The sequence below is a fragment of the Podarcis tiliguerta genome, assembly GCF_965153285.1.
Source record: "Podarcis tiliguerta genome assembly, chromosome: 3".
NCBI lineage: Eukaryota > Metazoa > Chordata > Lepidosauria > Squamata > Lacertidae > Podarcis > Podarcis tiliguerta.
Genome location: NC_139536.1, coordinates 37,782,579 through 37,807,865, shown reverse-complemented (window position 1 = coordinate 37,807,865; position 25,287 = coordinate 37,782,579). Strand labels below are relative to the sequence as shown.

At 43.8% G+C, this 25,287-nt stretch overlaps 2 protein-coding genes and 1 long non-coding RNA gene across 12 annotated transcripts in view; 1 reads left to right on the top strand and 2 right to left on the bottom strand.

Annotated features, from left to right (window-relative positions):
- The window catches only part of LOC310674893, a 457,828-nt gene that overhangs the window by 225,707 nt on the left and 206,834 nt on the right, over positions 1–25,287 (bottom strand). The gene's annotated exons all lie outside the window — the stretch shown is intronic.
- MRPL14 (mitochondrial ribosomal protein L14) lies at positions 210–16,049 on the bottom strand. Of its 3 annotated transcripts, none has more exons than XM_083434679.1 (3): positions 15,936–16,049; positions 6,805–6,900; positions 210–779 (listed from the first exon to the last, which is right to left on the bottom strand). In XM_083434679.1, the coding sequence occupies exons 2-3, from the start codon at positions 6,876–6,878 to the stop codon at positions 416–418; spliced, it is 438 nt and encodes a 145-aa protein (XP_083290805.1). In that variant the 5' UTR covers positions 6,879–6,900; positions 15,936–16,049; the 3' UTR covers positions 210–415. The 3 variants fall into 3 exon arrangements, with proteins under 3 accessions (XP_083290805.1, XP_083290804.1, XP_083290806.1); XM_083434678.1 differs by lacking the exon at positions 15,936–16,049 and adding an exon at positions 15,346–15,437; XM_083434680.1 differs by lacking the exon at positions 15,936–16,049 and adding an exon at positions 8,056–9,706 and having other exon boundaries at positions 6,805–7,921.
- Positions 15,464–25,287, top strand: part of TMEM63B (transmembrane protein 63B) — a 75,849-nt gene continuing 66,025 nt past the window's right edge. For 2 of the 8 annotated variants that reach the window (XM_083434631.1, XM_083434627.1), the window contains exon 1: positions 15,545–15,734. The gene's annotated coding sequence lies outside the window, so the exon portion shown is untranslated. Of the gene's footprint in view, positions 15,735–15,923; positions 16,036–25,287 lie in introns of those variants that run through there. The other 6 variants (XM_083434629.1, XM_083434625.1, XM_083434632.1 and 3 more) reach the window with 6 other exon arrangements.

Here is a 25,287-nt window from a genome sequence, read left to right as displayed (position 1 = left end):
AGCTCAATATTTATCAATATTGACAAATGTTCTGGTGTAAGAAAGAAAGAAAAAGAGAGAAAGAACACAGACAGGACAAATCGGGAGATTAGCACAGGATATTAGCTAGTCTGCACCTCCAATTGGGTCATATCACATATTCTGCCTTCCCTAACCCTTCTGCTTCGCCCTGCCCTCCCCCAAGGCATCAGCCACGCAAAACAAGCTACTGGATTGACAATCTTGAGCTTTAATCATATCATGTCGCAACTGTCACTGAAAAGAGCAACAATATGGCTTTCAAAAAGAAATCTTGACATGTTTTCAACCCATATGCCGACGTGAAATTCCCCTTATTATTGTTTTGTTTAGGTTCAGAAGGGTTTAAAGCGGCAGGGATGGGACAGTACTACTTAACTGGATGTTCCCTTATTTGTCACACGAAGTTCTGGGCAATGGCCAACACCTTCGAGAATTCTTGCCGCTTCCTCAGCAGAGAGGGAATTGGGGTTTTGATTCTCGTCCCTACTGGGTTCCCGTTGTCTTCAATGAGCACCACGTTGTTAGAATCAAACCTGGGAGTCATGCGAGGGCCCGGCATCTTGTGGCCAACGATTAAAGCCTTTTTCTTCTCCCCTTTGATAGCCAGAAGGATCTTGTCGCCGACTTTGCCCACTCCGTTCTTGTTGTAGACATGGATGCATTTCGGAGGCCGGTGGTACGGAGTGTTTCCCAAGGCGCTGTTATCTACAACTCGCACACGGGTCATCTTCTGTATTGCACTGCACGCGCCGCTGACACTGCCGAAAGATAAGTTTGAAGGCAATAACAAGTCAGACCAACGGTAGCAGTCCCAATCAAGGACTATCATGTTCAGAAACATGTGCCGTTACTATGACCTCCCTCGCACTCAAAAAGCCAAAAACTCTAAATACGCTACCACAAAGGCAGTTTAGTACATTTAAGTCAACAGTGGATAGCATGAGAGGGTCAAAGGGCAGCTTTTTTATATATAAAGCAACCCAAGAAATGCAAATACTTTCAAACTTTTGCCCTTCAGAAAGTAGCTTTCCACACCAGCTTATCTACTAAGGAATTGCTAGTGTGTGATAAGAATTGCAGAGGATTCTGGGAAGTATTCTAGGGTGAACAGAAAGAAGCCATCTCACAAACAAGAGGGTTGGGATGGGGGGAGAATGAGCCCATTTCAATGTGAAGGTTGATTCCTCACAGAAACCAGATGCCGATAAGGAAGGAACTGGTCTTGTGGGGTTTTCTGTCTTCCCCCTAAACTGTGAAAGAATTGTATACAGAGTGGCCAGCTTATGTTGGAAGCAAGTCCCACTAAACTCCATGAGGCTTACTTTTAAGTAAAATGGATAGGCCTGCACTGTTAAGACTCCAAAGGATTCTTCAGCTGGCTTACTATTACAAGTAATGTTTACTCATTCAGTATTTGTAAAGCCATACAATTATTTGTTTATTTTTACAGTGAGATAAAACACACGCTGGTCAAATAATTTTTAATTTTTTTTTTAGCTACAAAGATTTATACACCAAATGACCGAACATTGTTCAGAAGGCAAGCAAGGGATTCTTAAACTACAGTATCTGGTACTTAGGGGACCTAATAAGGATTTGAAACTGGCTTCTCTACTAGAATGTTAATTTCTCACAAGAGACTTCTGCTAATTAGATACTAGTCTGACAGGTTTTCCTGGAGTTTGGCTTCTTTTTTGCCTCTTCTAATAAAGAGGAAAAGGATTAGAGAAAGGGAGTCTGGTTGGTGAGAATCCATAAGTGACTTCTGAGCACTTTCTCAGCAAGGAAAAGCAATTATTTTTTATTAAAAACTGGGATTAACCAGACACTTTAATGGAACACATCCAAATGAGATGTCAGATTTGTTGATCAGAAAACATATTTCCGTATCTCAGTTCTCAATATCACCACCACTTTTGGTAAATTTATGAATTGTTTATCTCTTAGAAGCAGTTCATTTAGGATACCCCTTTATATAAAAATAGTCATTGTTAGTTTTTTTAAAAGAACTGGGTGGCCTTCTTATCAGGAGGTCCATTCTGTATGATGTCTGAATTGGGCCTTTAGTGTTGTAGCACCTGCCCTTTGGAACCCAATTGGTGTTGGATTAGAAATTGTATTTATATGTGTAATTGTTTCTATATAACTTTTAATTGTACTGTGAAAGACACCAGAATGCTGACTCAAACAGAACAGGCCTTGAGAACCCACTATGGCATTTGTTTATTTTTAACACCCATTTCCTCTTTAGCAACTCTGAGCATGTGGTACCCTCACACATGACCCCTTCCTTGAGATCTGCTTGCTTCTAGGTTGAGATGAAAAACAATTACAGACTAGATCCTCAATCTGAGATATGACTCAAGCTGAGAAAACCACTGCAGCAAAATTTGAACTAGAGAATGCTTGATGGCTTTGAAGCACCAACATCCATGCACCATGCCTATTCCATGGGACCCATAAGTCTCCACCTTAGCCCAAGTGGAGCCCAAGGGCTGGCTGAAGTTGTTGACTTCTGCTGCATCCTTCTGCCTACATGATATAAAGCCAGATAGAGTAATTAAAGCAGCACAAACCTATTTGATCTTTAAAAGCTTGTACATAGCTCAGTGAAGGAGCACGTGGTTTGCACACAAGGGATCCCACATTCAGTTCCTTGATCTCTCCAAGCAGGGTTGAGGAATCCCTCTCTCTGAAATCCTGGGCAACTACTGCCCGTTTAAGCTAGAGGGACCAATGTTTCTAGATCTGGCATATCTGAAGAGGGCAGAAATGCAAAATGGCAACATAAAGCCAGACAGACTAGAGCCGCAGATTTCTGACAAACCTAGACAGCATCTTAAAAAGCAGAAACATCGCCTTGCCAACAAAGGTCTGTATAGTTAAAACTATGGTTTCCCCAGTAGTGATGTATGGAAGTGAGAGCTGGACCATAAAGAAGGCTGGTCGCCGAAGAATTGACGCTTTTGAATTATGGTGCTGGAGGAGACTCTTGAGAGTCCCATGGACTGCAAGAAGATCAAACCTCTCCATTCTTAAGGAAATCAGCCCTGAGTGCTCACTGGAAGGACAGATCCTGAAGCTGAGGCTCCAATACTTTAGCCACCTCATGAGAAGAGAAGACTCCCTGGAAAAGACCCTGATGTTGGGAAAGATGGAGGGCACAAGGAGAAGGGGACGACAGAGGACGAGGTGCCTGGACAGTGTTCTCAAAGCTACCAGCATGAGTTTGACCAAACTGCAGGAGGCAGTGGAAGACAGGAGTGCCTGGTGTGCTCTGGTCCATGGGGTCACGAAGAGTCAGACACGACTAAACGACTAAACAACAACAATTAATTGATGCATATGAATGAAGAGTAACGTATTTGAAGACGGTTCCAGAAAGTGTACTGGCCTGTGGGACAGAAACTTACTATGCACAGCATCTAAGGAAATGTGCACCTGTACACACTGAGATCTGCAAGGGAAACCTGCCCGACCTCAGTGCCAAACTAGGGCCTCAAAGCAGTTCCCACTTTTTGTTTACAATGCCCACTCGAGAAATTCATGAACAGCCAGTTTCTCTCTCGGGAACTCTCTTATACCACAAAGCATTCATTATACAATGAACCACAAAAGTCAAGGGTCTTTGTTCCCTCTTGAACATGAAGGATTTGGCAGAAATATTCCCCACAAAGAGTAGCACATTAAATGCCGAAGGGGGGGGGGCACATACCTGTACCCATCTGAACTTAGGAACATTTTTGTAAACATACAAAGCTGAAATATTGCGTCAGACCATTTAATCCAAGCAGCCCCATGTCTACGACTTCAAACACCGATGGCTTGACAAGGTCTGAGGCAGAGCTCTTTCCTTGCTCTGCTACTTAAAAGCCTTTTAAGGGAAGATGCCAAGAATAGAACCTGCCTACAACAGGAGAAGAATATGGCAAGGGAGGGGAAGAAACAGATTTAACTCTTATCTAGTTCTGCAGGTAAAATAAGACTGTGTTCACAGGTGTCATTGATTTCCATTGTCTTACATATATGTAACTGCACAGGGTCACAAAAACACAATGAATAGCTCATATTTGTATTTGGAAGACTTTTATTTTTCAGCCTACTGCTTCTAAAGGAGAAATTTTGCAGGGAAAAGGATATTACAGTGCTTTTTTATTCTCTGAGTTGCTATAAAGAGCCGTCACCTTTTCCCATCACTATCTCTAGCTTTGCTGGAGGTTTCTGCTCTCCAGCTCCTTGGCCTGCGATTCAGGAGCAGGAAGTGGCACAACTCCAGGTTCACCACACAAGAAAATCTTTAAGGATCCCAACCTGTGGGAATGGTTTTCCTGCGCTTCAATAAGATGAAACCACAAAGTTATAACTCCTCTAGTTAAAAATGGATTGAAGGAATTAAAAGAAATGCCTACAATGATATTTGAGCTCTTTTCTCCTAAGAATGTATTTCTCACAAACATCAGAAATAAATAAATTCACAATGGTTGGTAAATATGCCATATGTAAGAGCTTATTCTCATACAATGGAAAATGTCTGCAGTCCATATTTTTGTTCCCTACTACCATATTTTTCCGTGTATAAGACTAGGTTTTCTTCCTTAAAATAATGTCAAAAATTAGGGGGCATCTTATACGCGGATAAATCTCTCCCCCCCCCCATTTTCTTAAATCTGAGCCCCCCAAAATAGGGGCCGTCTTATAAATGGGGCCGTCTTATAGACGGAAAGATACGGTACTTTTAAATTACTGTTTTATTGTTAATGTTTGACAGAGGGCCTTCTCAGTAGTGGCATCTGCCCTATGGAACGCCCTCCCATCAGATGTCAAAGAGATAAACAACTATCTGAAGACATCTGAAGGCAGCCCTGTTTAGGGAAGTTTTTAATGACTGGTGTTTTAACATATTTTTAATCTTTGTTGGAAGCCACCCAGAGTGTCTAGGGAATCCCAGCCAGTTAGGCAGGGTACAAATAATAAATTGTGGTGGTGGTGGTGCAGCAATAAAACTTTTAGCACATTGGCAAAGCTAAGCAGGGTCTGGTACGGTTTCAAATTGAATGGGAAACTCTGTGTTGAGATTCCTGCACTGAAAAGGATTGGACTAGATGACCCTTGAAGATACTTTCCAACTCTACAATTCTGTGAGTCTAAATAAAATGTCAGGAAAAGTAATACATACATTAAAAGTGATTTAAAAAACAATAACAACTGCCCTTTAACAGAAGCCTGAGACCCAGAATCATACCATCAGTGTCTCTCCATCCTATGAAAATTTCTAGGACGTTAAGCTGCCATGTAATTTTCAAGGCAGAGAAATAGGGCTAGTGCTTATTAAAAAGTCAGCAACACATTATATACTGTTATTAGGAATCTCATTAGCTACAATCGCACAAAGGAGGGTTTAGCCACATTTCCTTATGGAGGCAGCCACTGCCTCTAAGAAAGCAACTCACAGCGCCTCAAGCTGTGGCAATTCTCCTTCTATGGTCTAGGAAGACCTGCATGGTGCTCAGAAACTGCCTCTCCTAGCTCTGAAATAGATAAGGAGACACTGCCACGACTACCACAGTGGTTGGAAGGGGTGGAGACTTTTTTTGTTTTTAAAAAAGTTATTTATATCACACCTTCACCACAGAACCCAATACAATATGCATGCAGTTCCCAAGTGGTCTCCCATCCAACCACTGGCCAGACCCAAAGCCCTCATGTGCCTTCAGACCATACCTTGAGACAACAGTAAGACTACAGCAAATTTAAGTCGGTGAAAGACTTCATATAGCATCCTACCACTGTGAATACTACTTGCCGTTTCCTAGCTTTTAACACAGTGACATTTTCTTCTTTGAGCGGTGCAGAAAACCATTACAGTGGTGCCTCGCAAGACGAAATTAATTCGTTCTGCAAGTTTTTTCGTCTTGTGAATTTTTTCGTCTTGCGAAGCACCACTGTGTATTGACGGTTTCCCATAGGAATGCATTGGCGGTTTTTAAAAAAAGGCGCAAGACGTTTCGTCTTGCGAAGCAAGCCCATAGGGAAATCCGTCTTGCGAAGCAACTCAGAAAACGAAAAACTCTTTCGTCTTGCGAGTTTTCCGTCTTCCGAGGCATTCGTCTTGCGAGGTACCACTGTATTTTAAAGGGGGAAAAACAACACACACATTCAATTGCACTTTAAAACCACTGCATTATTATAAAACTTCAAGGTATTGGAGCGATGTCTTGGAGTGCATTGGAGTGAATGCACTAGACTCAAAATTATCAACTACTTGCTAAGCTGAACAAATTGAGATTTGTCAAGGGGCATTGTTGAATGAATTTATGAGTTAAGACTAGAAAGAAATAACCTGCAAGTGGAAATCTGTTGAGGCCCCGACTAGATTATTAAAGGACCATGCTATACACACCTACTCAAAAGAAATCCCCACAGTTCAATGGGACTTACGCTCAGGTAAATATAGAACCACAGACTAGAATTATATGGGAACGGCAAAGTTAACAAATCATATTAGGACAGGAGGTGGCATATGTAAGTATAAAGATTTTCAACTGAGGTGGGATTTTAAATGAATTTAACCACTGGAACAAACCTGGAGTATTCTTATCAATAGGATAAATTCATGAAATACAGTCCTGTACAGTAAACCATGCCCAATGTAATCTTGTAATTTTGCTTATATAGAAAATAGGGAGGAGTTTGACAAATGAACACTAGGTTTGCTTCATCTGATTCATGTGCCTGTAAATATACTCCAGAGTAAAAAGCCATTATCTGTATTGGAACACATACCTGAAATTTCGCTGATTTGTTGCTCTGTTTATTTGGGCTAGAAAAAGCTCTGGGTACTTTTTCCAAAGCGCCATCAGGATTCTGGTTTTAAAAAACCTGGACGAGAAACAAAAGATTACTGATAATATACTACTATTGATGGTTACAATTTTGATAAAGATAAATCAAACTATCAAATCCCTGGGATACATTCAGGGGGGAGGATATTCTGTTGCAGTGTCCCCGAAAGCCCTCAAAAGCATGCATTGTATTGTTAACAAAACGCAGCAACATTCCCTCCTCAGATCAGAGTCAACGCAACTCAGTTACATATAACACAATGGTACTGTATTTAAATAATAAAAAAGCACTGCAGTGCAGCTTTCTTCTTCAAGGGCATAGATCCTCTCTGTACAAGCATCCTCCTACCCTAACAGCTGTCAGTTTCTACAGCCACTGACTGGCATTTTAAGAATATCTGTGCATGGAGAGCGCAAAAGCCCACAACTCGTAGCAAGCTATACAACGGAACCATTTAGCAGTCACAATAAATTCATTTTAAAAATACTAAAAGCATCAAATGATATACTAATTTATTTGCTGCCACGTTTTAAGGGAAGCTAGCACAAACATTTTAAACAAGTTTGGGGGACAAGGTTTTAAAAAGTATATCAAAATTAAGTTTTTATGTTTTATTTGTATACTATTTGTATACTATTTGGAATTTTTATTTGGTTTTAATCAGAAAGGAGTCTTAAAATTCAATGGGACTATAGGAGCCAACTCCTAGGGGCCAAGGGGCCTTTCCCCCCAAAAAATATTTGAGGGGGCTGCCCCCGCCCAGTTGATGGGCATTTCTATTCAAATGGCATCCATGTACTGCGTCTTGTGATCAGTTATGCAAGGTGAGGCTTATTTGCCCCTCCTCCAATATTTTATTCAAGCTGGCACCCCTGCCAGCCAGTGATATTTCTATAACGGGAATCATAAAAATTCCCAAAATGGTCTGTTCTCAGGTTATCTCCTTTGACATATATGAGCTTTTATGAATACAGTCCACTAAGCTTGCAGTGCCTTCACTTCACTTTACCCAAGTTAAAAGGTGTATCATAGTCACTCTTAACTTTTACTTCAGGCACTTGATAGATAGATAGATAGATAGATAATTTATTACGGCCATAGGCCCATATTCAATACATCATACAGCAACACAGGTATAACAAGATAAAATTAATAAATTAAATTACGTTAAAATCAAGTACATCTCAGCACTTGTATGACATAGAATTTTCACTTTGGATAATTATTTTCCTAGTTACAAAGATGTAACATAGCAAAGTTGCTACAACGCAAGATTCTCTGCTACTTTTCAGGTTCAAGTGACCCACATGGGAGAGGAGAAAGCACTTTTGGCACACAGAGTAGCAGCAGTAACCACACTGCTAGAGCACTAAGCACTAAAGGAGGCGAATGCATTAAAATGTTCATTCTTCTTGGAAAAAGACATTTTCTTTCACCCACTTTTCCCTCAGTGATCTCTTGCCACAACATCTCCCCTGTACAGAGTCCTAAAGACAGTCTTCTCCAACTGGCACATAGGGGCAAGTTTGAGATACCCAAAACAGGCAAGGAAAATGTATCCTTGCTTGTGATTTGTATTCTTCTCGCAGCTCAATCATTCACGACACACCGGTTTTGAAGCAGATGCTGACATTTCACTCCTTTTCTTCAAACCCACTGATCAAAAATAACTGCTAAATGTGAAAAGTGGTGTCTGACAGGAGAATATTCACACCACTAACTACAGATGTGGCTCCTGTAAATGGCAACCACACACAAACAGGGTGGTATTCAACTAAATTCTACTCACCGGCATTAACAGATATCACTAAGTTAAGTCCATTAATTTCAAGGGGTCTCCTATGAGTAAAACTCAGCTGAATACAACCCACACTTTCCCAATTTATGCCAGTTTGGTGGCATAAATTTCATCACTTTTGTTTTAAAAACAAGTAAGCCCCTCTGAATACTTTGAAGCAAGAAGCTATTATTTTGTCTCATTTCCCTCTGTCTTTTTATTTGGCCCGAAATCCAGTTTGAATTCAAAATAAGTTGTATAAAAGGATGGAGAATAATTAGTATAAAACAGGGATGTCCAACAGGTAGATCGTGATCTACTGGTAGATCGCGGGAGGTCCGTGGTAGATTCCTGGTATAAGAAATTTATTGGAGATTTAATTTCCATAGATCATGATCACCCTACTAGGTAATCAATCCTCTGGAAGCTCAACAACTTTGGTAGATCACTGCCAGTTTTTTTTATACTGGGAGCAGATCTCAGTCTGGTATAAAAGAATGAAGAAAACTATTAATTAGGTAAGGAAAGCTCTAAGTGTTAAGAGGGATGCTCAAAATTCCCAATAATGTGTTTCTCATGTATGATAAATTTAGGAGAAGGATAGCTGCAGGGAAAATGAAATGCCTTAACCATTCCCTTGGCCATTAAGTTTCACCAGCAGGTTTTCCACACCATTTCCACTCCAGCTGAACTCTAAAAAACAGCCCATCTAGTGCTAGGGAGGAATCAGCACTTGGGGTGTGTATAGGTATCAAGGATATGAAGATATGAAGATATGTAGTTAGGTGTTCCTGGAAGCAAAATATAGGTTGCTAGGGAGGAGTTTGAAAGCTGGGGCCTTCAAAGCAGCTTTCTACAAAATGCTACCAGTTCCACTTGCAGGGCTACCTTGACAGGTGTAGCTGTGTAGTCTCAGTGCATTAATAAGACAGTGGTACTGGCAGTTTTGGATTTGTTTGGAGTTTGGATTCGTTAGTCACTGAGAATATTTTGGGACAAGCTGGGCCTGATCAAAAGGGACAGGGCTCCACTTGAACTGGGAAGAAACCAGATTGCTGATGCTTGAAATAAAAAAAGATGGCAGAGCAGCTTTTAAAGTGATTGTTGGGGGGAAGCCAACAGAAGCTGAGGAGCATCCAGTTCAGAACAAATCATCCCCCAGGGATGAGGGAGGGACATGTTTATTATAATTCAAATGGGAAGAGGGCAGAGCTAGGCACTGAGATTGCTGGAGCCCATGATAGCTATTCAGAGAAACCACCATAGGTTAAATGCAAGTGCCAAAGACACTTGGAAAGAAATGCTGTATATACAGTAAGTGTTTGCATAGCAATGCTAGAAGACTAAGGCAAGACAAGGGAAGCAAGAGCGCTTGGTCTCAGAGGAGAGCATACATACAGTGGGAATAAAGAAAACCTGGTGAAATGGAGGAAACCAGTGAAGCGTCATTATCTCTGGGTACAAAGTCTATAGAAGGGCCACAAAAGGAAATAATGAAGGCAGTGTCACTCTGCACTTCAAAGAGGACATAGAACTCAACAAGCAGGAACTCTTCAAAGGGCCAGATTCCTCCGCAGAATATCTATAGGTGGTGATACCAAACCCAAAGAATAATTTAGTTTCCTTCTGACCATAACAGAGAATGAAATAAAAAAGGCATTCCAAAGTGGAAGTGCTGTAGTAATGGGTGACTTCAATTACCTTCCCATACATTTGGTATATGAATTCTTCAGTAGTGCAAAGAATTAAAATTTCTTAATAACTAAACTGATTGTGCACTACACAATCTGTGCCCTAGAACAGTTTGGTCACAAAACCAAGCAGAGGGGTTAACCCTGGACTTAACTTTAAGTGGTTCCAACAAACTGGTGCAAGATGTAGGTATTGTTGAATCAGTTTGGAACACTGATCATAGTGCTATCAAATTCAATTTATGTGCAAATGGACAATTGCCAAGAAATTCCAACAGAGGCATTTGACTTCAAAAGAGGGAACTTCCCAAATATTAGGGGATTGGTAAAAATGAAGCTGAAAGGCAAAGTCAAGAGGGTCAAATATCTGCAAAATGCTTGGAAGTTGTTTAAAAACACAGAGCTCAACTGGAATGCATGTCACAAATCAGGAAAGCACCAGCCGAGGCAAGAGGATGCTTGCATAGTTAACAAGCAATTCAAGGAAATTACTGGAAGGAGGCTTCCTTCAGAAAAGGTTCTCCTTCAAATGAGAACAAAAAGTAACACAAACTTTGACAAAGGAAACACAAGCAGACAATAAGGGGTACAAAAAAGAATCTGAGGATCCCATTGCTAAAAACATGGCGAACCACAACAACAAAATTTGAAATTAGCAGCAGACCATCACTTAAGGAGGCAGCTGGACTTTGGATGACAAGGGTATGCTAAAGGAGGAAGGGGGGATTGCAGAGAAGCTGGATGAATTCTTTGCAATTGTCTTCACAGATGCGGATACATGGCAGAACTCTGGGCCCGAACTAAGCCTCTCAAGAGAGGAGTCTGAGACAAAGGGACAAATATATGTGCAGGTAATTTTTAGGGTGGAAGAACATTCAATTGTGTAACCTGCAGTCTGACACAGGCTTACTATCTCAATGATGGAGCTTCCTAGCATATAGTCATAAGGAACAGAGGTCATTTTAGTCATCATAAACAAGTATTTGCGCACCAAAACATTAAGTGCCACCCAAACCCAACTCCGTAAAAGTATTTTATTCCTGTCCTGCCACACAAGCAAATCTAGAACAATTCCAGAAAGTTGCATTCCAGTAGAACACCTAATACAGGGTGGCCTGAAAAACACCTGCACAAACACACCTTTTCTTATCTGTTGGGTCTACTGCTGAGGCCAGCCAGAAAATAATGTAACCTGCTTATAAAAAAATGAAGCATGCAATTGCCTAAGAATCTGGAAGTTTCAGCAGCCCAAACACGTTCCTATTTGATGTCTTGCTCCCAGAAATATGATGTGGCACTTAGAAATGTGAAGTATTGTGCAGACGTACTTTTAGTTAAGGGTCAAAAAAGCACTTCACTACTCTTGAGTAGCAAGGTGCTTTTCAAGCTCTGTGAGAAGGAGTATAAGCTTCAAAGAAGCTGTATGGCAGGCATGGCCAAACTCAGCCCTCCATATGTTTTGGGACTACAATTCCCATCATCCCTGACCACTGGTCCTGTTAGCTAGGGATGATGGGAGTTGTAGTCCCAAAACATCAGGAGGGCGGAGTTTGGCCATGCCTGCTGTATGGTAGTATATTGTTGCTCAGCGTTAGGGTAACCCAGCAGGCCTATAGCCTCATCTTTCACATCTCCAGGCCCACCCTAAGCAACATCCTTGCATGCAGAGCATAGCCTGCACTGCACAGCAAGCATGACCATAGCAGGAAACACAGATATATCCATGCTGATAAACTCCAACTGCTCAATAGGAACCTACACCCTAGAAAAAAGCTAGAACCCAGCTCTATCCCAGGCTCCAGAACACCCCATCATGATTGGCTAAGCCAGTTTGGAAGCAGAAAAAAGGCAACATTTTCAAGCCCTCTTGGTGAATCGTGCAGATACACATGCAACAGAACACAGAAAAATGCAGCTTGCAAGAGATTGTAGATCTTTATCTATAATTGGGAGGGGATTCCCATCTATGGGAAAACCTTGACTGCACTCAAGCACCTTCCTTCTCATGTAATGTGGGTCAAGTAAATGCCTCACGTGAGTGCAGATAATAGTGCACAAACTGGCTTTTTAAAACGCAGCCTCACCGTTTCACTTAGCATGTGGCCAATTACTATCCCCCTCTCGCAAACAACTTTATCATAAAGAGTTCCAGGATCCACAACAGTGGAGTTGGGAGGCGGGGGGGGGGGTGGAGAATAGCAAATGGAATAAGGTAACAGTTTCCCCATGGCTGTTCAAATACATTGTTTCACTTTATCCCGCCTGTAACTCCAGATGTCCCCTTCTCAGGAAACAGACCTTTTTCTTCAACATGACAAATCTATAGAACAAGTTGGATCCCTTCCATTTTGCAATTACCCAGATCTGTACCATTTCCACAGACCGGCTGATTCAGCTTTGGTGTCCTGAGCAGTGTGTTCCTATGGGTGTTTCCTTGGAATTGAGTCCCACCGAGTTATACTTGCACACCAAATACGCATGCACTGGACTTTGCTGCCTTAGTTTAGATAGGGTTGCCATACATTTGGATTTTCCCAGACATATCCAGAATACTGCAGTTGGCAGCAGTGTCCAGGCAGAAATTGGGAAAATCCCGACGTATGGCAGCCCTTGTCAGCAGTGCTGTTTTCCAAAAAAAAAAAAAAGGTCAAAACCAGCAATATTTTTTTTTTATTTTTTTGCAATTTCACCTAAAAAGCTCAAGAACTTTGGGCAAAACTAAAGAAAGCTCAACAATCTTGCTAAAAAAAAAAGCTGAACAACTTTTCTGTTCAGATTTTCACTGTTTGAAATATGTCAACCCTACTTTAGACACGTTTATTTAGGAAATCTGATTCTAAAGTAGCATTTTTACTGCAGTGACTAGAAATATATTTAGTGAATTGTGTACACTCCTGATTTCAAACCACAGAAAAGAGCAATTTTTGGAGTAAGAACATGACCAAAAGGTATCAAATGTAAACAATGGCCACATGTACTGAAATGTGTTACACTACGTTTGTAGCTTCCACAATGCTCATTGTCGGTTTCTTTTGCACAACAATCTACAATCCACTAACTTGCATTGTAAATGGAATCAGGACCAGAATATCAATAACTTTATCTATTGAAGGTCTGGTTGCAATTTTGGCCAATGACTGAGGGAGACAAGTCTACAAACAGAATGAACCTTAACTTAGCAGCCTCCAGTTTTAATTATAAGGTTGCAACACACTCAGCCTCCAGTTTATTGTTAGCGGAAATGTAGCAAGATGTGATTGTTGCACAAACATGAAGTCTAAGTCTCAAAATCCAAACTTCATTTTAAGTCCTTAATGCAGGCTCCCTTGTCCTATAATTATATAAGGGGTTATCATTTGATTAAAGAAATGTTAGTGAATTGTAAATGTGCTGTTGATACAGTTTTGAAGGGAAAAGAGCATTCTCCCTTTGTTTTTAGATTACACATGCTCATGTCACAGCAGGTACCATCTCTAAAGACATTTCCCCCTGTGTGAGAAGAGGAAAAGTGAAAAGACCTATAAACATGCACCTGCTACCTATGGATTTGAAAATACTTGCATTTTTTTAAAAAAAAGGTTTTTTAAAAACTGATGCCCAGTTAATTGGGAGCACACTTTTAATTGATCCAAAGCACATTGCAGTGTAGTCCCAAGCACTATTAATGTGATGATTTCAAAGATTAGATTTGACCAGGGATTTTGTATTTAAGAAACTGGTCCCAAAATACTGAAACAAGACACACATGGACAGAGCAAGAAGTTTCTGACAGTAGATACTGGAGACAAATGAGCAAGACGGAAGTCTCCAACAGTCATTAATATGTACTGAATAAAGATCAAGGTAGGTAAACAAGTATGCTGCAAAAGAACTGTAAGTCAAACAGAGGCCTCAAGCCACAGTCTTAATCATTACCCAGTACAGAAAGAGCTGAATCCTGGAGACTGGGTTCAAATCTGACCTTTACTTTGGAAGTGCTATGTGGCTTTGCTTAAAGTGTGGAGTACATTAGTTGTTAAAGTGTCAGGCCAGTCACTATCTGTTACCGTAACCTACTTCCCAGGGTTGAGGCTAAAATGGGAAGGGAAACAGGTTGGACATGAATGCCACCCTGAGCTCCTTTGAAGAAGGGTAGGGTAAATTTAAAAAGCACATCACCTTGCAAATTAAAAACGATGTGCAAATAAGTAGTTGTAAACACCCATGCTCATATGCGAGATCCTTTTGGATCCAAGGAGGTTGCTCTGCCTGATTGTTTACATCTCAGAAATAAATACAACCAGGCATACTCCCAAGAAAAGTGTGCATAGGGCAGACAATTTACTCTCAAATAAAGTAGCAATGTCAAGCATGCAAACTAAAAAGTAAGTGCCGCTTAACTCAAGTGTAAACATGCCCAGGACTGGGCTTGTAACCCATTTAAGATGGGGGCTGTAATACTATAATAAGCTTGTATTGCCTTCAGCAGTGCTAGCTGGAAACACTTCCCGCGCAGTTAAATGGGCAGAGGATCCTGCTGCTAATGCCCTTATGATGGAAAAGCGTGAAATTCCAAATCCACCTGCACGGGAGTAAATCCTACTAAAAACAGAGGCCCTGATTTGTGAACAAAGTATGATGCTGCCTTAGTAAGGAAAGAGCTTTTCGGGCATCCCGAAGGGAACCGGCTCCGTAGGGCATGCGCTCTTCCGGATCAAGGCTGCAATCCCAAATACATTTATCTACCCCATTTCTCTATTATGCAACCCGAAATGCATTTATCGAGAATGCACGCGCGGGACCGCGCAGCCCCGCTTGCTATGCACGGAAGTCCCCGGGACCTTCGTCCCAGGAAGCTTGCACAGGTTGAGGCTGCGGCTGGTCTGGCCTAGAAGCCTCTTCCCCGCAAGCAGAAGCGAGCCCCGTCCCCGCCGCTGGCTCCCCTCCCACTCCCGCGCTGCGGGGCGCCGCAGGGCACCCGAAGGACCCCGGAGGGCAAAGAAAGACGCACACACGAGCACCCTTCCAACTCACAGGCTCCTCGGGCCCAGGCTCCCTTCCAAACGCGCAGGCGCAAAGCAGCGCAGCCGCGCATGGCAGGGCCCGGCAAGAAACCCGGGAGGGCGCGCGTGCGCACAGCGCGAGGCGGGTGGAGGGAGGGGAGGCTCCTGGCTTTCTCCGCCCGCCCTTTCCCCCGGTCTCCTGCCTGCGCCGGGCGAAAGGCCACGCCTCCCTGCGCGGCTCCCCCCTCCCTCCCCGCTTATTCCCGAAGCCGAGAAGCCGGAGCTGGGAGGCGCGAGTCCAGGAGGAGAGGGGAGGTTGGGGCGCCTTTTCCTCGGCGGAGGGGCGTCAGCGGGAGCCCCGCGCTGAGAGGGCGAGGGAGCAGAAAGCCCGGAGGAGCCGCTCTGCCTTTGACAAGTGAGGTAAGTCGCGGGGGAAGAGGCTGCTGCTGCTGCCTGTGCCTGGCAATGCCCCTGCGCTCCCTCCTCGCCTCCTTCTCTTTCCTGCCGGGCTGCAGCAATAACAGCTCCGGAGCCCCGTTTCCAAGGGCGCCCGGGACGGCTTGGCCATCCCCTTCGGGGCGAGACGGCTCCCGGTGGCGCCTTCTTTTCCCTCCCACCTACCTTGCCAGTGCGGTATCTGTTTACTCGCGAGAGAGCGAGCGGGCGAGCGCTGCGTTGCTCCCTCTTGCCTCGAGGTGGAACAATGGCAGCGGAGCCCAAGGTAGGGGAGGTGGCGAGAGGGTGCCGGGCAAGGTCTGCCGCTCGCTGGGCGTGTGTCCCTTTTTGCAGAGCCCTGCGGCAGGCTCGGGGTGGGGGGGGGGCGCTTAGCAGGCTCCCCTCCTCCCTCCGCCTCCCAGGAAAAAACCTCTCCTCCCCCCCCCTTGCCCACCCAGACACAATGACAGTCGTTCGCCGATCCCGCGCGCGCCCCTCCTCTCGAAACTGGTTCAGCTGCTGCGTTTCGTCGCAGTTCTCTGGATTCTCCCGCACAATGTCAAAGAAGGGAGGAAAGGAGGGCAAGATGCTTTTTCTTCGCCGTCAGACAAAGCGGCCATCTCGCTGGGGTGTGTGTGTGTGGTTTTTTTAAAGATCCGATCAGGCTTTGTGTGCATTGGGCAGGATGGCGTGAAAGGAGGGACGGGGTGTGGGGGCGCAGGCTGCGTGTTTCTTTGTTGCTGTCTCCCCTCTTGGTGGTGTGATCGCGATAGTGGTGCTGATGATGATGTTGGTCCGCGATGCTGCAGTCAATTCCCCCCCTTCCTTCCTTCCTTCCGCGTCAGGTGCGGTAGGGAAGGGAAAACCGAGAAAGCCATTTAATGGACTTAACAGTGCGGTATCCTATAGACAAGCCCGCTCGGAGTTAAGCCCCACTCACGGGACTTATTCCCAGATGTGTTTGTGTATAAGGAGTGGTGTCTTTTAAGTTCTCTCTTTCCTGCTGCTTTTGCTCTGGAGATTCCCCTGCTGCCTTCAGAACAGCTTTCCTCCCAACGTGATGGTTGATGGGAGTTGTAGTCCAAAACATCTTACCGGCACCAGGTTGAGGGAGGTTGCTTTAAAAAAGAAAAGGAAAAGAAATGCACCAAATGCTCAGGGAAACCAGGCCCAAAAGGAGGCGGATGCAAAACCAAATCCATGTCCTATCCTGCCTCGCTGTTCCCATGCTACCCTGCCATTGCGCTGTGCCTTCTCCAGGGATTTTCCTTTGATCTAGTCCCAAAGATAACTGAGAGCAGCCAGGCATTCAAAATACCTTTCTTTCGTCTGTGATGTCCAGATGTTACTGGGCTGCAATCCCACCATCTCTTACCATTGGCCATGCTAGCTGGCGCAGATGGGAGTTGGAATCCTGCAACATCTGGAGGACCACAGGTTCCCCATCCCGGGGCTAAAGGAAGCATTGTGGTCTATTTCTATGACGGATGGCAGGGAAGCAGGATGGACAACTTTTCCCAGACCTGCTCATGTGACACAATTATAGCACTTCAGTGGTTACCATCTTTGCAACATCTGGAGGCTACAAGCCATTCTAAGTCTAAACCACCAGTGTATGCAAAATGAGGTTTAATATAAAATAGATTAATAATTGCTGCAATATCAACTTAGTTCTCTTGCTTCTTATTCCCCCTCCCACCTCATTTTAAATAAAAAAGTTGGATTGAATGCAAAGGGAGGTGTATTGGAAGGAAGAGACTGAGAAGTGAATCTTCCTATTGCTATTATTATTATTATACAAAACCCCCATTTCCACCACCCTAATGACCGTGCCTCATTCTGAGGTAGGGTCTGCTAGTGTGGGTGTTACTGGAGCTCAATGTGTCAACAACATCTAATGATATCCATGGGAGATGGCTTCCTTACTGTTGGTGCGGCAATCTGAACATTTGGAATGCGGAATGAATGTAGAGGGTGTTTTTATATAGATAGATAGCATAAAGCCTATCTCCAGCTGTGTTTGAATCTGGCATTCAAATCAAAGGGTAAAGATGTTTTGGCTGCACAGATGCTCAAAGGCTGCATGTTCTAGCAAGTAATAAATGCTGTTGCTATTGGGGAAGGCATAGGGCCATGTTATGTCTTCTCCAAGTGCACAACAAAGAAAGTTCCTTTAGATGCAAATTTAATTGGTGACAGACTTTTGCAAATGTTTTATGGACTTTTTTTGGGGGGGGGGACAAAAGCAAATATAAAATATGGATAACCATAGATGAGATGTTATTAATTACTATGCTGTTTATCATTTGCATAATATTTTTGCGTTGCTGTGTTTGCCCTTCTGGTTGCATGGAAGGAAAGTCAGTGTTACAGGGATGGACCTAAGGCAGGGAGATTCTGACCTATCCAAGGTCACACAATTAGTCCAAGCTGTTAATCCTCTCCTTCAAACAATGCCTGCCTCATCTCTGAAACTGCTATTGCAAATGCAGCTACTGTCTTCATTACTAGAGAGTCATGTGTAGCGCAAACCTTATCATGTTTTCTGACACAGGCTGCAGTATTTCAGAGGGAGTTACTCTCTTGTAAGTGTGTTTAGGTTTGCAGTCGTAGTCTCCTTACAGATAGGAGATGATCAAAGGCATGGACTAGAAGATAACGGCAGTCAAAATGGGGTTCAAAGGTTTGGCTCTTTCTCCTAGGTAGCTGAGGCAATAAAGTAGATTCCTGTTACATCATGAAACCAAAGGTGCAATAATTCATGGCTGTTTTTAAGGTAACAGCCTATAAGACATAGACAACATGGCCTATTGAAAACAAAAAATTGAAACCTCAGTGCAGAGAATATTTGTTTAAGAGGATATATTGGTTGGGAGACAATGGAAGAGTGTGCCTTCAGGGATAAAGCCAAACCATTGGAGAGTTACAGTGCCTGCTATAGCTATAGAGACCAATATGGGACAGATATATTTCATTGCAGGTAGGGCAGATTACCTAGTAAGATAATGCTTAAAGCATCTCTGGACACAGTGTTTCCCAAACTTAGAATAATCATGCATCTCTTTTGAGAGTTTTACCGGCATATCCCCTTCGTGGGCGAAGATAATTTTGGGGGTAGTTTTAATAATATTATTTTATCTTTGAATTGTTTTCTGCAGCTAAAAAAAAGACCCTGCAATAAAGTAAAATAAAAAAGTATGCTGTGTGCCCTTTGAAACCATTTCCTTTCTTCTTCGGCAATCGCTCATAGCCGAGTAAGATTGTCTTCCATAAACACGGTTTTAACAATGAGTCCGTAAGTGACTGTGGAGGCCAGTTCTGGATCCATACGTCCTTCCACAGTGGGGACATTGATTTCCGGTGGGGAGTTGATCACGGAGTTTCCCATACTCCCAGGGGTACATGTACCACACTTTGGGGAAGACTGCCTGGATGAATGGGGTGGCAGGAATGGAATGGGCTAGGGCCGACCTGTCCAACCGGTCGATCACAGGCTGTCCCTGGTTGATCCTGAGATCTTCAGCGATCGACCAAAAAAAACTCAACAACTCTGGTCAATCCAATGGATAGACCACTTTATTACTTTATTTATAGTGGTAGATCGCAGTCTCTTGGAAGTTGGACACCCCTGGGCTAGGGAGTTGTGTGGCTCCCCAGCACACACAAGCAGGGAACGAACTTGCATGCAGGGGTAGGGCAGCTGCCAGACTCCCTCTCTCAAGTGGGCTCACAGCAGCAGTGACATTGCAGTGGAGTCAAGTAGCTGCTCAGCAAGCCTGTGAGTGAGCTTGAGGAGGAGGCTGGTGAATGGAGCAGCATGGCTGCCAGGGGGCCAAGTGGCAGCAGACACTTTGCAGGGCAGCCAAGGCATCAGCTCCAGTGAGCCTTGTCAGTTGTGTGGGTCCCTGCTGTCCTACTCTTGCCATTTTGGGGCAGGGGGGGAGAGGGGGCGGGGCAGGACAGGACAGGGCAGGGAGAAAAGTGGGATATAGGGCTGTGGATGTGGTTTATATTGCTACAAAACTTCTGTGACCCCTTTAACCAGAAGTTTCTGGTTTTATTTGCCAAAGGATTTAATGAAATCTTCTGTCAACATCTGCTGTTTAATCAAACTTGGAGGTTGCATCACACACACCAGTTTTTGCTGTCTGCTGAAGAAAGGATATTTTAGGTGTTCTAAACTGTTATTGATAAGGTTAATCAGGGTGGGAAGACAAGAGGATTTTGCTTTATCAGTGGAGTCGTGACTGATCAGCAAATCTTTAAATACAAACCTTGTATGTTTCTTAATTTTTTTTTAAAAAAAGGAAAATGCAAATAAGTTGTGGAACCTCATTCTTTCCCACATTTTCTGTTAACCCACAGGTGGGAAAATAAAGTGTATATAAGGAATTCAAAAGTTAGGGGAAATGAGGTGACTTGGAGTCTGTTCAGAGATCATGACCAGCTATCATGAGCTCATCTTTGGACTGATCCATCTCAGCCGCTTGGGAAACACGCTTGCTTAAATAACTCAGTAAATGCAACCCGGCTTTAATCTGTGGAATGGTTCCTGGAGGCATTTGTTTCCTTTGATGAATTCCTGTAGAGCTCAGGTTCTGGACAGCAGGCTAGAAAGATCCAAGAAGGGATTTTTCCAAGAAGGATTGCACAGTTTCCCCAACAAAAGGTTCCAGGACGCATTCACAGTCTTCACCACCCAAGTTGTCAGTCCCCCATTGCAGCTCTCATTTACTGGGAAGCAAAAGGGTCAAGGGGGAAAGTGCCATCTTCTGAGCATCCTGTCCATATCCTCGGATTGCATGAACTGAAAGGTATCCAGAACCAGTCTGCATAAGGTCTCCAGTTGTGGAGTCCAAGCTGGAATAGATGCAAGCAGCTTTATCAGCAATCTGCTCACAGCAGGCTGCTGAGTGCTCCACTCTTTTCCCGGACAAGTCAGAATGCAGTAGGCCTCAATCATTCACAACTGCTGTTTCTGTGCCAATGCAGCGGTGAATGCTTCTGATGTATGTTAGCATGAATGTATGGTGCCATCAGCCAATGAAAGAAACTCTCCAACCGAGGTGCTGAACAAGCTCTAAACAGGAAGAAGGGGGATCTAGTACAATTCTGTCAAGTGCCAGAAAGGGTCTCCTGATTCCAGAGACTAGTCATAGTCATTAATGGAGCCATTAAAAGACCTGTTGAATTCAATCCCACTGGAGGGCTCAAGAGGTGGTGGGTACTTGGGGGTGAGAGCTCATCAACGGCAACCTTGCTAGGGCCGCTAACAATGTGAAGCCAGATGACTAGTAATTGTAGCACAGTACTCCTAACTATGCCTATTCAGAAGTATGCCCTGTTCAATTCAGTGGCAATTACTCCCAGTTAAGTGGAGCTAGGATTGCAGGCTTGGGCATCTCCTAGAGGGCTTGAGCTAACCAGGCCCCATGTCTTATTAGGGCAATCATATACTACAGAGACTCTCTCATCCATCACTCACCCCAATTATAAAGAGGACTGGTGGTATTGCAGTCCACCCATTTCTTACTTATCTGGGTCAGTAGGTAGGTTTTTTAATACGAAATATGCCATGTAAAAGTCTACTTTAGTTGTTACTCCCACTGGCAAGGGTACAAGGCTAAATAACTTTCAGTGTCCAACTTGCCTTTCTTGGGCAAGGCAAAAGTGTATGTGTTCGTGCCTTAGCTCCGGGTCTGCCTGGGGGATTCCAAACATCATTATTCTTATCAATCTGACTCTCAGTCTGGATTTCGTATGTAAACCCTATTGGTCCCTCTGCTGGATCACATCTGTGGAGGGATGCGTTGAAGGAGTGGGATCCTCTTATGTTCTAGATCTCTCTGTAGCATACTAGTAACTTTCTGGACCATCTTTCATGGATGGAGATTGGAAGCATCATGCTTTGGTAACACTTATCCTAACACTGTGGTTGGGTTCAGATAGTGGTACTGCATGGTTGCAGGGGCACTGGTGGTTGTTGGTTCTGCTGAGGTATATTTAAGTGCTTGGCCTATTTGAAGTTCTACTCCACCCTCAACCTCTCCCAAAGGACCAGGTAAATGGCACAGGAGTGCTCCCAAGAATACAGCAATTGTAAAATATTAAGTACTGAGGCTCAACATTATGTATAAAGTAATGCCCAAGGAATTCCACCCATCCAAGGCTCTAGTAAGCACTGGTTTGTGATTAATTTCCTTCCTGTTTCCCAGGTGCCCAGTCTCTTTCCTCTTCCCCTGAAATCTCTCCCTAGGTAACTGCATTGTCCCAGTGCAATTTTCCACCCTAACTTTAAACTTAGTATGTGTCAAAAATTCTGAATGTTAAGCAAGGCAATGAATTTAACTTCATTAATTATGCTAGTACTTCTATGGCACAGAATTTAATCTAGTTGTGAAATTTGCATTTGCTTGCACTAAATCACGACGGCCTGGGAAGGCCCTCATGGTGGGGGGGGGGGGAGAGTGCAGCAGCCTTCTGACACCTATTATTCAGTATTAAGGAGCACAGTGCTCCACTTTCAGATCTATTATGTATCATTCAGGTGTTTAGCACATATTAAACTCCTGCTGCATGTTACGCATTGCAGCAAGCACAAACCTTCAGGGACAAATACATGTGCCCTTGTGTGTATTGGGGGGGCAGGGGGGCAACTATTGGTTGTCAGAATCTGCTTCTCTGAGCTGACTGTGAAGTCTTTGCAATGCTTCTCTCTTGGCAATTCTTTCAGATGACAGCTTGGCCTGATTTGTCATACTGTAGCTCTGTAGCTTGAAGTGGTTTTGCAGTTATTGCAGAGGAGTGTGCAACACTGCATCAGCAAAAAGCAATAGGAGCTGAAATCTCCTAAATAGAAAGAGGGAAGTGTCTGTGATTCCCATGGAGTCTGAAATTGGCTGCTGACGCTGTGAATGGGCTGCTCTCTTTAAAAGCCCCTGTTGGGCCATCCTGGCACTAGCCTCACACATCAAAGCGTACCTTCACACACTCAGGGGAGCTTTTCCACATTACTGGGGGATGCCCATGAGTAAATCCATGTGTGAATTCATGTGTATGTTCAACTGGCACTCCACCCCCCACTAGCTCAAAGCAGAGAAATGACAGGCACAAATTGGCAAAGAATGAGTGGATCTTTTGCATCACGTCTCCAGTGTTTACATCAATACTATGAGAAGGGGGTTGGATTTATTGCCATGGGGCAAATGTGCAATTGTTAGGCTTCCAAAAAGGCAGTCATGCGAACCTGTGGCCCTCCAGATGTTGTTGGACTCCCAACATCCATCAGTCCCAGCCAGCATGGCCAATGGTCAGGGATAGTGTTGTTGTAATCCAGCAACATTGAGATGTGGGGATGGGACACAGGTTCCCCATCTCTGGTAAGTGTTTGGCCTAAGTGTAAAGACAGATGCAGCATTTTTAGGGCAGCAGAGCCAACTAGAATCTCCTTCATCACATTTATTCCAAACATGTATTTCCACCTTAAAGCTGGATTTTGAAAGCATCAGCTCTGCGCTTGCAGCAAAAGCTTAAAATGTACTGTGCTAATTGGCTAGTGCCTGTGACATTCTGAAGCAGTTATACAATCATTGTTAAACACTCTGTGTTTTTTATGATTAAAAAAATGTGATAGGTGAACATTTCAGTTAATAAATGTATATGCCATTCTTTAACATATTTAAAAGATGGGGGGCTGCCTAAAATGCGGAGGATGAAAGACTGAATCGGAGTTTGACTTGTTGGTATGACTGACTGTTATTTCAGTTGCAAAGCAAGGAGGAAGTGAGGCTTGAACCACTGCCAGAAAGGCATGCTATAAGAGTCCATTCCACTCCTATTAAATCTGTTTTTACCAAAGTCATGGGGCAAAGGGACAAGTGCTTTTACGGGTTGACTAATTAACATGTAGTAAATGGTAGAAATAAATTAGTAGTTTTCACAGTGGAGGGATCTTCCAGTGATCCATATTTGGATATTTCATTTGTTCAGAAAGTTAAGGGTCAGCATTTTCATGGGGTAGTGGGGTGGTTTTGCTCACATTCACCAGTTTTGGCAGGAAGGACTGTATGGCCATGTTTGGGCATGATATTTCGGCTTTCAAAGCTGAGAAGTGTATGAGCCTTTTTGCCCATTCAGGTGGTCTTTTACTTTCCCCTTTGCACAAGCTACAATTAAACCAGGAAGCCTCTAGGTAACCAAAGCTGAAATATTGTTACCAGCTTTGGACCAAACCAGAATATTCAACCATATTTTGAAGTTGATGTAATCTCCTATCTTGGTAAAGTTGCAGCCTTCACACTAGATGTAGAAAAGTACCCATGATCACTGCTACAGCCCAGTCTGTTGCATTGTAACACATGTAGTCATGAGAGCCAATATTGTGAGTGCTGTGTTTATTTTTCTAAGATTGGAATTCTCAGCTTTAGCATTTGTTTGTCAAGAGAGAGATGACTGGCAGTGGCTCTGTTAAGTTTTCAGTGCCAGCTAGCTGAAGGCTCACTTATTTGCCCAGGCATCCAGAGGAGTCTGCAGAATTGTTTTTAATTTGCATTTTGTATTTACTTTGATGCAACCTAATATGGCAGGAGTTGGGAACTGGATCTCACTGGCAGGTCAGAACCTCATCTCTGTGCACACGCAACCACCCATCTACGCGCTGTGCCCCCAACATATGCACTAGATTTGGCAAGTGAGTGGGGCCACCCACCTGCCATTCACCTGGAATTGTGATAATGTAAGCCTCATGCAGTTCAAAATCAGTCCATGTGAGCAAAAAAAGTGTGTGCAGTGCTTCCCAAGCACTCACAATCAGCTGATCGTTGGTGCTTGAGAAGTGCTGCATAAGGGGTTTTGCAGACAGCTTATTGGTGATGCTTACAATGCCTCTTCTACCCAGGTCTCACCTTTTCCTGCCTCACACTTGATGTCATATATGTTTTGGTTTGGCCAGAATTAGACTTAATTAGTGCTGTGGGATGTGGGTAGCGCTGTGGGATGTGGGTGGCGCTGTGGTCTAAACCACTGGGCCTAGGACTTGCCGATCGGAAGGTCGGCGGTTCAAATCCCCACGATGGGGTGAGCTCCCATTGCTCAGTGCCAGCTCCTGCTAACCTAGCAGTTCGAAAGCATGTCAAAGTGCAAGTAGATAAATAGGTACCGCTCTGGCAGGAAGGTAAACGGTGTTTCCGTGCACTGCTCTGGTTTTGCCAGAAGCAGCTTAGGCATGCTGGCCACATGACCCAGAAAAACTGTCTGTGGACAAAGTCGGCTTCCTTGGCCAGTAAAGCGAGATGAGCGCCACAACCCCAGAGTCATTCGCGACTGGTCTTAACTGTTAGGGGTCCTTTACCTTTACCTTTTATGTCTTTAGTCTGGAGATTCCTCATCCCTGTGCTTTGGGATTGCCTTGGCAATGAAAAATGAGAGGGGGCAACTTTACTAAATTTTTCAGCAGAAAACGTAACACTCCAAACTCTGGTATGTTCCAGATGTTTCAGACTACAAGTCCCATCAGCCTCTAGTAGCACAGCCATACTGC

Excerpts from the sequence above, each read along its gene's own strand:
- MRPL14 (XM_083434679.1), bottom strand. The coding sequence starts at position 6,878 with ATGGCGCTTTGGAAAAAGTACCCAGAGCTTTTTCTAGCCCAAATAAAC. Across the intron at positions 780-6,804 it reads ACAAATCAGCGAAATTTCAG|TGTCAGCGGCGCGTGCAGTG; the intron begins GTATGTGTTCCA and ends ATCTTTCGGCAG.